The sequence below is a fragment of the Balaenoptera borealis genome (assembly GCF_965194805.1).
Source record: "Balaenoptera borealis genome assembly, chromosome: 2".
NCBI lineage: Eukaryota > Metazoa > Chordata > Mammalia > Artiodactyla > Balaenopteridae > Balaenoptera > Balaenoptera borealis.
This window is the reverse complement of record NC_138867.1, coordinates 55213556-55225683: the sequence shown is the minus strand read 5'-3', so window position 1 is coordinate 55225683 and position 12128 is coordinate 55213556. Positions and strand designations below refer to the sequence as shown.

General features: G+C 37.6%; 1 protein-coding gene across 17 annotated transcripts in view; it reads right to left on the bottom strand.

The window, feature by feature from the left end:
- Nucleotides 1–12128, bottom strand: part of MAST4 (microtubule associated serine/threonine kinase family member 4) — a 569187-nt gene that overhangs the window by 44480 nt on the left and 512579 nt on the right. For all 17 annotated transcript variants that reach the window (XM_082372998.1, XM_082373008.1, XM_082373012.1 and 14 more), the window contains 4 exons: nt 10681–10782; nt 8145–8277; nt 4596–4663; nt 2116–2201 (listed from right to left, as the gene is read on the bottom strand). In XM_082372998.1, coding sequence (XP_082229124.1) covers nt 2116–2201; nt 4596–4663; nt 8145–8277; nt 10681–10782 — 389 coding nt within the window. The remainder of the gene's footprint in view (nt 1–2115; nt 2202–4595; nt 4664–8144; nt 8278–10680; nt 10783–12128) is intronic.

The window sequence follows — 12128 nt, the reverse complement described above, 5'->3', positions numbered from 1 at the left end:
GCTCTGCTTGCAGTCAGAGTATGTGTGACCAGGCTTGGGAGCCTCTTTCTCCACATCTAAGTGGAAGTGACATCAACACCTCACAAGGGCTTGTGAGAAGAGAACAAATAAAGAGAATAAAGAGACTAGTCCAGTGCCTGGCACACAGTAGGTGTTCGCTTTCTACAAAGTGCTAAGTTGGCATGAAGGGAGGTGCAACTTCCCGTCAGGATCTGAAACCTGTTAAACAGAGAAGGAAATTGGGTGCTTCTCAAATTGGCAAATTGGCTTTTTATATCATGAATTGCCACTAAGTAGGATGTTGAGAAAAGCATGACGTGTTATAGCTCTCTCGAATGAAAGGGTTAGTTTCCAGCATAATCAGTATTTGAAAAGTCACAGAACGGGTATCACTATAAGTCACTGATGTGAGCGAGGGACTCGGTTACAGGGATGCCCAAGAAAGCCTCGAACGGCTCCAATTCATGGACCTACGTGATCCATCTGTTCAGCCAATTCACAGAAGCCCACTATCAGCATCCTCATCAGGTGGGCCAATGGGCGTAGCTCCATTCAAATTTTAAGTTAAAAATAATTAAATCGTAGAGGAAATCTGTCAGAAATGTAATGAGAGATTAACTTGGAGAAGAGCAAAAGAGAAAAAAAAAAGTTTTGGCTGATCGGCAGAGGCTCCCACAGGCAGCTTGTAAGCCCATTAATGACTTGGCCTGCATCCTGGGTGTTTACTGATTCACAGCTTGTTTAACTTCTTGTATATTCCCAACCATTCCCCAAAGTGTGATATACCTCATCTACTATACAGTGGTTTAATTGCACTACAAATGAGTTTACTCAACCAATTAGAACTCCAAATACTGCTAAGATATATGCCCAAATTTTATAAAAGTGGTGCTTCATAGACAATCCTATGCCAGAATTCCACCGGCAATAAAATTCAGCAGTGCTCAAACCCACAGACCCCTTAAATCAAAGTTCAGTCTTTTCCCTAATCAAACAAGAAATCCTCAGATGATTTCCAGAACTAAAAAGGACTAAAAGCCAATAATATATAAACAAAACCCACAAACAACTGCATGCTAAAACAATCTTCTTAGGTAGAAGAGTTTCAGTGAGGTCCTCAAAAGAAATAAAATATTGTAAAAATAAAACATCAGAAAGCATTTATAAGCCACATCAGGAAATATGCCATTTGACATAATCCTGAAAACAAATCAGTGAAGCATAGAAAGCACTCACAAATATTTAAGTTCTTCACTAAGTTAATGGTGTGGAAAATATTAGAGGTGAAAAAAACACCATAAGGAGAAACATCCCTTGTGGCGTAACAAAAATCGATTCTATCTCATCTGCTGTGTGTGTTATAAATGGCAATAAATGTCTACGGGATTGTTTATTGCTCTCCACCTACAGATGGAATTGGGATTAATACTTAATTAAACTAGAGTTCTGGGCTGTCTAAAATGGATCAGGACATAGTTTGTGTATTAATTACTCTTCCAAACTATTAGTAACTCAGAGGGATCTTGTCAGTATTGACCTTATGCCCTGAGAGGGAAACCGTGTATCTATAAAAATGAATCAAGGAAGGGGAACCACTAATGTGGTCGGACTATAGCATAGAGTTCAATTGAAAAAAAAAAATCCTGGTGTTATATAAAGACTAAAAGAAGTGTATTGCTTTAAATTTTCAATCAGCCTTCTTATTAAAGTACTACTCTCCCAAGGTTGACTGCTGGTCAGACAGGAAGTACTGGCTAATTCTCAAGTAGAAATGCTATAAATGAATTTATATATATTCAGATATATATATCCAGATGTGTATGTGTATCTACATAAAAACAGGCATATACAAAAATTTTCCCTTACTTTAGAAATTTTTACTTTATAAAGTCTTCCTCTCCCACGCTCTAAAACAACCCCCAGGTCACTTGAAATGTTTTCTGATTGGGTATCCAATGAAAAATGATTTGGGCTTCACCTGATACCCATCAATGGAGGAGCAGTGACCTGAAAACTCAAGTCCCCAACAACATCTATTTGGCATAAGATCAATGTGAAGAATATATTTCTCAGGTGTGTTAAAATATAATAAGAGAGTTTTTCTGAATTACTCACCCATAGGCTCCATTGCTAATCAATTTAATCGTCTCAAAATCACTTTCCCGAGGTTTCCTTCGAAGTTTCAGGGAAGCATTAGAGCTCTTGGAGACAAAATATGGATGTTAAAAAATAGCTCAGAATTTAAGAAAATGATTTTAGCAGCAAAATAACTAATATTTGAATTGCATGCTCTATTGTTTAATATGTTAAAGTGCAGTATTCTAGCCAAAGGAACCTGGGGGACAGCTTTAAAGCTCAATTTTCCACAGCAGTGCTGATAAACTACTCCTCATGACTGGCTCAGTTTCATTTAAGTGAACATCATTTCCAGGAGATAGAGGCACCACGTTTTTGAAAATTCCTGATTTTTAATTTACCTCCGTAAACTATTCAGGTGAGCCTCACCCTAGTCTTTTAAAGTTTTAAGATTTAAGTCCAAAATGCCAAACCTTAATTCTAGTTTCAGTCAATCAGAAAAGAATGGGCTGGAGTGGCTCTATACGGGTTGGTGGATCATGTGGCTTCTCTGCCACTGACCAGAGCGTGTCTATTTCATTCCTGTGGCAACCTTTCCCGTTTGGAAAAGGTAGCTGGCAACAAATGAGACAGCCAGGCAGAGCATGCCTGTCTTTCTTTACTTCCATCCACCGTAAGTCTTACTTACCGTGGTTTAGACACCAATTTTCAAAACGATAGCTCTTTAAAAAGTTTAGTTCAAAGGACACGAATAAACAAAATTTTTTCTTTTTTTTTTTTTTACAAAATTTTCTCACGCCCCATGTATCTTAGCACTGAGAGGGGGTTAACAGTCATTTTGCTCCCTCTGCAGAGACCAGAATCCCCTTCCCATAATTTTGGAAGAAACCCCATGACTCTGAGGTATGTGCCATCCTCCCCCACTCAGTGCTGGCACCTGCCCACTCGGCTGCCCCACCACCTTTGGAAGATTTAGACCGAGCTTCCCACTGTCCTCAGTGCCTGCATTCTCTCACCATCCTGAGTGACTTCAGTATCTACACAGATAACTCAGCCAACAACCTGGCCTCTGGGCTACCTGACCTCCTCAATTCAACCAGCTCCTTTCTCTGTTTCTCCTTGGCCTCTGGCCATAGGACCTGGGTCTTCTCATCACCTGCCAACACCCCACCTCAGAAAACATAATCCAAGACTGGGCCCCCTTACTTCTTCAGCCACCCCACTCTGACTGCTCTCCACAGCTCCAGCTACAAGGCCCTGAACCAGTCCTCTTGTCTCATTAACTCTTCCTCACCCGAGTGACCTCACCTATGCCTATGGATGACCCCTAAGTCACCTAGACCATCCACCAAAAACTCTCCCTCTGAGGGCCGGAAGATCCCACACCTTATGTACAATTGACTGCTTGATGGCTCTCCTTGGATGTCTCAAAGGAACCTCAGCTTCAGCTCATTCAAAATTATGGCAGTTATGATGAAACTAACAAAAACAGCTATCCTTTATTTAGCATATGTGAAGCTGTCCTAACCATTTTACACAGACTACCTTACTTAATCTTTTATATCTATTTTACAGTTGAGGAAACTGAGGCACAGAGAGATTTTTTCCCCCAAGCTAGTAAGAAGTGAAGCCAGCTCTGAAATCTGGAAACCTGACTCCAGAGCTTGGGTTTTTAAGCCCCCAGGCTACAGAGCTGCCCCTCTTTCCTGACCACCCCCAGTGCTGGGGGTGGTCCATCCTGGTTCCTCTTCTGCTATTCACAATTAGGAAGAATGGCACCAGCATCCAGGACCTCTCATCTGTGTCACTGCTGCAGACTTTCAAATGGCCTCCCCAGGGTCACTCCAGCTGGCTTTCCTCACCCCATCTACTTCCTACACTGCAATCAGTGTGATTTTTTTTCACGTCGTTACTCTGTTTGGGTCATCTCCCTATCTACTCCTTCTCATCCTCCAGACACATACATTTCCTCCACAGTTCAACAGCTTCCCACTGTTCTTTGAAAGAAACAATTTGACAAAGATGAACAGCAAGCACGTCTGTGTCCAGTTTTTACCCGAGCTCTCTAGGCTGCACGGTCTCCCTCACTCTTAAGCCTTCAGATATACTCTCTCCCTTGTGTCACATGATGGTCCCTTGGCCTGGAATGTTCCCTCTGCCCCTTCTCATCCTAGTAACTTCTCACATCTCGAGTGTCCTTTCCTTAGGGGATCTTTCTGGACTGGTAAATCTCTTTATATTATGAAGGTAAATCTCTTTAATGTTATGTTCCAGGAGCACATGGCCCTTTTTCTTAATAGATCTTATTCACGTTTCTCATTTTGATTTTTTTGCGCATGATTTGTCTTTATTAATTTGTTTCTCTTTGAAGAGAGGGGCTAAAACTGTATGCCTGGTGCCTTGCATATAGAAGCACAATAAATATGTGTTGAACAAATAAAGTAATTAACACAGCCAAAATCTCCAGATGCTAATAAACAGAAAAACCAACATCACATTTCATCGAGAAAGATACTTACATTCACTGATTCGTCTGTTTCTGGTGTTTCTGCTGTCCCACTATCATAGTTTCCCAGCTGAGCCATTTCTAAATTAAAAAAAAAAAAAAAAAAGCTAAGTTTAAGAGAAATAGGACAATTGTTACTAGAGTACTATGCTGAAACAAAAGAAGCACAATTTCTCCAATATTAAAAAAAGAAGAATTTACTCTATACTCCAATGTACACATGAGAAAATCTTAAATCCAAAATGGCAAGAACCAACAACTGATATTGATATTTTGAAATCGTTCATTTCATGCCCTTTTTCCTAGAACTCCGTTTCTTATGAACACATAGACACAGCTACTTAGAGCTGGGCCTCTGCTCATGTTAGCAGGATTCACTGGCTGACACAATCACCACAGCTTGGAAAAGGTTTGGGGGCTCAGTGATTATGCTTGTAATCAGATACTCAAGAGAGGTAAGTTTCCCAGGCTCTGACAGGCATCAGAGATGCACTGACTACAGCTCAGAGATGAGTCTCAAGTTGTCATGAGCATACCTTGCCCCATTCCTTCACGTCCACTGAGAGCTAGCCCTCCTAGTACATAAGAATCCGCAACTTGTCAGAGAGGAAGCAACAGTAGTTGTTAAGAGGAGTTTGGAGTTGAAAAGACTCGAGTTGCCACCACTAAGAGCACTTACTAGTGGCTTTTTAACCTTGGGTTCTTCCTCTGTAAGATGGGAACAATATTGTTTATCTCTTGGAGTTTTTTATGAGTATCACATGTGATAATGCATGTAAAGCTCTTAGCATGTTGACTAACAAAAATTAAGTGCTCGCTGAATGTTGATTGTTATTTATTACCATTAATTATATCATGTAAAGTAGTCAGTCCTAGGCTGGATGCCACATGCTTGACACCAGGTAAATTCTACCCTAGTGGTCTAGTTAAGAGACAAAGCATTTCATTGCTCAACCTACATTGGAATGCATCCGTAAGTCTATATAAGTAAATGAGAAAACCTAATTATTTTACTGTTCATTTTGATTTTTATCAAACAATGCACACTTAAGAAAAAACAAAACATGTTTTATTAAAAAAAAGAACATGAAAAAATTTTCTCCAAAACTTTAAAAGGGGGTTATCGCTAAGTGGCAGGATCACAGGTAATTTGAATTTTCTAATTTTTGAAAATCGAACGTGTATAATAAAAAGTTATAGTTTTTAGTTACATATTTTTGTGTGCATCTAATATTATTTCTTAGGCTCTCAGAATTTTATGTATTCATGTTCTTATAAATATAATCATCCTTTTTTGGGAGAGATTACACATAAAACACATGAAGCAAAGCAACAATGGAGTGCTGTCTTTAGAGAAAAATTAACTCCAGAAACTAAAACAACTGGAGATTGACACTATCCCAGTTTACTTACAGAAGAAGTTCAGGAATTAAAAATGAGCTCAGTACAAACCGTGTGCTTTCTTGGTGTCATTCAAATGACCTCAACGTCCTATGTGACTAGCACTTTAGATTTATAGACTAGGAGGTAGACTATAATGTATTCAGTTGGAGGGGCTCAAAGGGGCAATTTTACTAATATTTATTTATTAAGCATTATTACATCTTAGGTGCAGAGGTGAACTCATATAATCCTAAAAACAACCCTATGAATAGGGACCATTATCCAGTTTTTATGAAGAACACTGAGGCACAAAGTAGCTCATCACAGTGTGATCAAGGTCACACAGTCTGCACTGACACTCTGGGTAGTCCCATTCTAGACTCTCACTCTTAACCTTTCAAAGGTCAGGCTTTAGGTCTGCTGGTGTCCATGATGACAAGAAGGGAAACAAATGTAGATCAGAGTTTGTAATAATCACATTTTAAGTGATTAGAGCAAACAGATTAAAAATTACCCTCAGATCTGAATCAAGAAAATTAAGTGTTCAAAGTTAAAAACAACTCCCAGTGATAGATTTGTATAATTAAACATGAAACTTGTCAAAAATCACTATTAAAATGTTTTAAAGACAATAAAGGCATATAAATGGGCCTCAGATTATTCACCTACCAAAGGTTCAGCCTACAGTGATATTTACTACCAGGTAAGAAAACTGTGAAGAGCTCACTCAGTCTACAATTCAAAGGCTGACACAACTAACTCTGCCGGCGTGAAGAGTCACCGTAATATACTTTGACAGTCTCCCCCACTCCAATTACTTTCATAAAAAAACAAATTAAAAGACGGTTCTGTTTTAAATAGAGTTTCTGCTAAATAACTATTATCTGGGAAATACATATTATTTGTAAGCAGTGGGTAGTAATGGAATGGAACTGAGAGTCAGCTTTTGAAGCAGGAAGCTAAGGCATCATTTTGTAATGCCTGAAGAGATTTTTAAAACTCATCTAAATACCATTAAACATCTGCCCTTTTTATTTCAGTGATTTAAACCATTTCTGAAGACTCATGATTCAAAAAGGTAAAGATGGTAATTTAAAAGCTATGGGGAAAAAATCTCTCCCCAGGGAACTTTTCAGAAAAGCAGCCACCAGACTCTGATAAGTGATGAATCTGCTGTGGTATTGCTTTCAGTACAGTATAAATTTATCTGGCATTATCTCCCAGTAAGGCATGCATCATTTCACTGGAAGCAAAGATTCGATGGCCATAAGAGCAAATAAAGCAGGGGAAATAGGAGAGCAGGCAGAGAACAGCAGGTTCCCTGGCTGTAGATGGGAAAATATCTGCCAACAGTTAGCCTCACCACAAACAATTTAGCATATAACACTTTGCAAATTCAACTTAATGAACCAGGAAGACAGTTTTGAATAAAGGAGTCTATGATTGTTTTTGAGTCTTTTCAGGCAGTATATAACCTAAGTGTTTTAAATGACAATCCCAAACAATAATGAACAGGAAAAGGTGGTGGAAGGAGTGGTTTCCCAATATCACATTTGAAAAAAAATCACTAACAGGGTGCTTCCTCTTCTCTGCATTTAATAGCATTAGACCTATTTTTTTTTTTATTTGAATCAACCAGAAAGCCTTGTATAAGTTCTGAAAAGCATTTCCCCCTGACTGGCTCTCCAGTATATTACTATTTTTCATACCTTTTTGAGACAAGTAAGTAAAAACAGATTTACAAACACTGAACCTGATTTAAAGTTAATCATCAGTTATCAGTTACCTGACTCCCAAATTACATTTAAATGTCACTTTTAAATTAAATGTAATTAATTGATTTACCAACATTTTCAAAATGTGCACCCTTGAGAAGAATCCAAAGGAGCTCTGCAAGAGAAAAAATACCCCCAGAGAAGATGGAAATCTAAACCCTTCTTGGATGCTCTGGCATTGTTAGGCTGATAAGACTCTAGGATTTCGAGGTCTCTTCCCTACTCTAGTTAAACACAAAATTCAACACATAGTTCTTTCCTTTAAATCACAATTGGTCCCCAAATTTGGCCTTTTCAATAGATAGAGCCAAAACATGAGGAAAAAATAAAGATTTGCCACTAAGTTTTTCCATGAGGTCACGGTGCCTAAGCAAGTAAAAGTTTAGCCCAACCACGGTACTCACCTTCCAGAGGATCCTTATTGAGACCCAGCTGGCTAATGATGTACCTGGGAATGTCAGTTTTAATACCCTGTCCTTCTTTTGCATGGCCTTCTGCTGCTTCCAATAGGTAGTAAAACTCTTCAGGATCAAATTCCTAGCAGAAGACAAACAGAGGTGGATACTTCTTCAAGCCAAAATTGTCTGCGGTTTTATTACATAAACCCCATTCACAGTAAAATTGCTGGATATACATGGTAATAAGTTATTTATACAGAAAGAAGGCAGATGGATTACTTCATTTAAAAAGCATACAATTTTCAGTTCATATTCAAAGCCTAATCATATTCTAAGACAATACCTTTAAATACTTGGTAACCCAAAGATAATTTCCATTTCCAACTTCCTTGTAAAGTGACTTTGAAGGTACTAGGCTCCACTTAAGATATCTATCTTATTGAAAATGAACAGGTCGGAATTTTTGATTGTGCCTTTTTAGTAAAGTTTTAAAAATCTGTGAATCTCATCCAGAAGATTCAGTTTCTCTCTCTATACAAATAGCCACAAAAGAAGTAATGTTAGGATGCATTTTTCTCAAAGGTTTTGTAGGGAACTCCCTTGGTACAGAGGTGTCCAAAAATATTAGAAAGAAAAATCCCCAAATTTTATCACCGAGCTCTAAAATTAAGTTATTAATATTCACATAATGTGAACATTAAGAAAGAAAAATACGAAATTAGTACTTCCAGTTACCTCTGTCCTCAGTAAAAATTTGGGAACACATTTTTCCTAAGCATGTTACTTTATTTTGCTGTCTGTTGCTTCTAGTATGCAATAAAAATCTTAGGATCACATCACTCTAGACGGATGCCGCGGATTTATGTGTTGTAAACAATTATAGATTTAAAGCACAGTTACTGTTTTCAGTTATATTTCCTAGATCCTCCCATTCCCAGAATTTTTCTCATTTTGATTAGTGCCCCATATACTGAAATCTCAGTATTTCACCTGAGAATTACTCAAGTATTTCTAAAGGCCATATGAAAAAGCATGCTACAAAGGGAGTAAAGCCAAACCAATGTCCACGCTCAGTACCCTTTATATAAACCTACAACCACAGACAAGGCAAGCCTGGGACTACAGGCCTAAGATGACTGGTTGGGGGAAACATTCCCTAAAACTCTCAAACTCCAGTTTCATTTGAGCTTTAAACATCATGGAAAGCAGCAACATCTTCAAATCTACTTCTAAGCTCACTTGTTTCTATCTTTGATAGGCTACATGTACTTTTACTGTTTCTCTTCTGATTAAGAGTGATTACCGTAAAAAAAAAGTCATTTCCCCTTTTAAGGCAACATCTCTCTTAGCATGTCTTCTGCCGTCCAGAGAAGCAAGTTTTGATGCTAAATGGTGTTTTCCCCCAAATTGAACAACTGCAGGGAAGTACAAGCCTGTGGTGCATCATTCAAAAGGTACAACAGGAAGAGCAGGAAAAACTCAGTCTTTTGCCTGCATCTGCCAGTCACACAGTTCTCCCCCCCAGAGGCATCCTGAGTATTTTTCTTTCCCTTTATCCTTCCGGAGACACTTAGTGCTGAATGATGCTTTTGATTCTGTGATTCCAAGGGTCCCGGCCATTGATGGAAAGCCTTCCTCCACCATACACCTGCCTTTCTCCTCCAGACTCACCTTCCACCACATCTCACTCTGCACAGGTATATGTTTACAGGGCTGTGAACATTTCACTGTTATAGAAAACTATGAATCTTAATTAAAATAAGAGCAAAACCAAAGCAATATCACCATGTCTGTACATATGTGTACGTAAAATTCTGAAAAGCTGTATTGTACTCAGTGTTATAAGTAACTATTAGCGAAACTTAAAAGTGAGTTTTGACACTACATTAAGCCCCATAAAACTATTCTTATGTTCGAAGCTTCGTCTTTGTTCAGTGTTGACTGAAATCTCAATCAAAATTACGTAAAATAAAGCAAAGATTTTAAAACAGGAAAATGGTCACTGACTAAAGAAAGTATAATTGATAAAACAAACTAATCTTGGAAAGTCTCATTCCTTTAGGTCTGGATAAGGCCATACTGTATTCTCCAAATGGACTGCTGACTAGCACTTATTTCGAACATGCCACATTTTAAAAGTAACAATTATAACCACAGGTCACCGTATATCGTATCTCTGATTTCCCTCTCTGCATCTTGGCACCTCCAAAAAAGTGGGGTACAGCGAGTGTTCTAAATGAGCTACAACATAGAAATTATGCTGAGATAAAGTCAAGCACATTACTCCATGATCATTTTGTAGGTTTGACCAGACTGTGATACAACTATCTCTTAACACAACACAAGTCCTAGAACTTTTACTGAAAACCAGACAAGGAAAAGCACACACGGCTGTTGTCATCAACCTTCACGTGTTGCTGTTTCTCTTGACTCTTTCTATTTAGCTCTGTCTTTGGAGCCAAATGCAATTGGAGCTTTCTGGTGGACCCTGCTTTCCCACAGTTAACAATAAATAACAAAATCACCTCGAGGGGCAACTCACCAGGCACTCTAATAACCGAGCAGGACGGGCAATAACAATTAGGATCTTTCGAACTAGCTGTTTAATAAACGCCAATTCTCCACTTTCTGAACGATCATGAGCCTACGAGGAAGCAGTGAAAAGAATGATGAGACAGAGTTGCTCCCCTAAATGGGAAAGAAAATCAGCAAAGCATGCTAATCAGATAACTGCAAATATCCAAAAATTAAGTGACTTAGAAAATACTTTTAAAAGATTGATAAGCAGACATTATCTCTACATAAATGGACACTATTAAACGTCTATATCTATCTACAAACAGGTCTATCAGCTAAATTTTAATTGCAAAACTTTGATGTATTCTCTGTGTTAAAAATCAAATATTAGGGCTCTCAATGTGAACCATGAGTGAAGTAGACATTAAAAGTTTATGACACATTGAGTACATGGTGCAAGTAGAGTGGGCAGCTGATGAGGAACCTTGATTTTCCAGACGTAACTTCTTAAATGTATGAAATGGCTAACATAGTGAAGGACTGATTTTGTTAACCTGGGCATTTAACACATTCATGAAATATGTTTTATATATACAACACTATTAGAATGTAAGTTAGTTATTTCATAATATGTAAGAAGTTGTACACTGCTTATTTCAAATGTTAAGTGAATACTGTTTATACTTGGATACATACATATGAATTTGATTTCACATAATGAATAAATAATACCTAGATACTCAACTCAGTAAAATTTAACTGACTCAAAATCTTCTAAAATTTTATTTTACGTGTTGCCTAACATGTGAAATCTAAGCACAAAAGATATCCTGAGGACAGAACTTAGTTTATTAACAGTCATTTTAATTTTCAATATTTTTTGAAGAAATGAGGTAAATCTGTATCAAGACAGATATAAAACCAAAGGTTTAAAAGTTTAAATATAAACTTCTACACATGCTCACTTTCAGGCTTTCTTAATTTTTATGATTTGCTTTCCTTCAAGGATTAAAAAAAAGTATCAAGGTGATGTTGGTGCAATAGAATATAATTTCATAGATATGGTAAGAAACATTTAAAGTCATTCTTGAAGGTGCTTTATTCTGCCAAGAACTAGCCTGCCCATAAAAAGTGTCAGACCAAATCTATGAAAAATGATTATACTTAGAAGTAGTATGTTTACTAAATTTAAGTCATTAAATCAAAGGCAACTTTCCAAAATGTAGGTAGAGAAACCACATACAGGAAAAGCCAAAAAGCTAACATTTAAAAGAAAAAACACAGAGAAGATGACCATTGGTGAATAACTGTACAATAGAATGTGTTTAAAGATAACCAACTGTTAACTATAACTATAGGTTCTAGTAACCAGTAAGGATGTCAGAACACATACGAGGAGACATACATAATACTTGAACTGTCTTTTAAGTTTTCTTTTCATTTTTTGTTTTGTAACAAAAACGGATTTAGGAA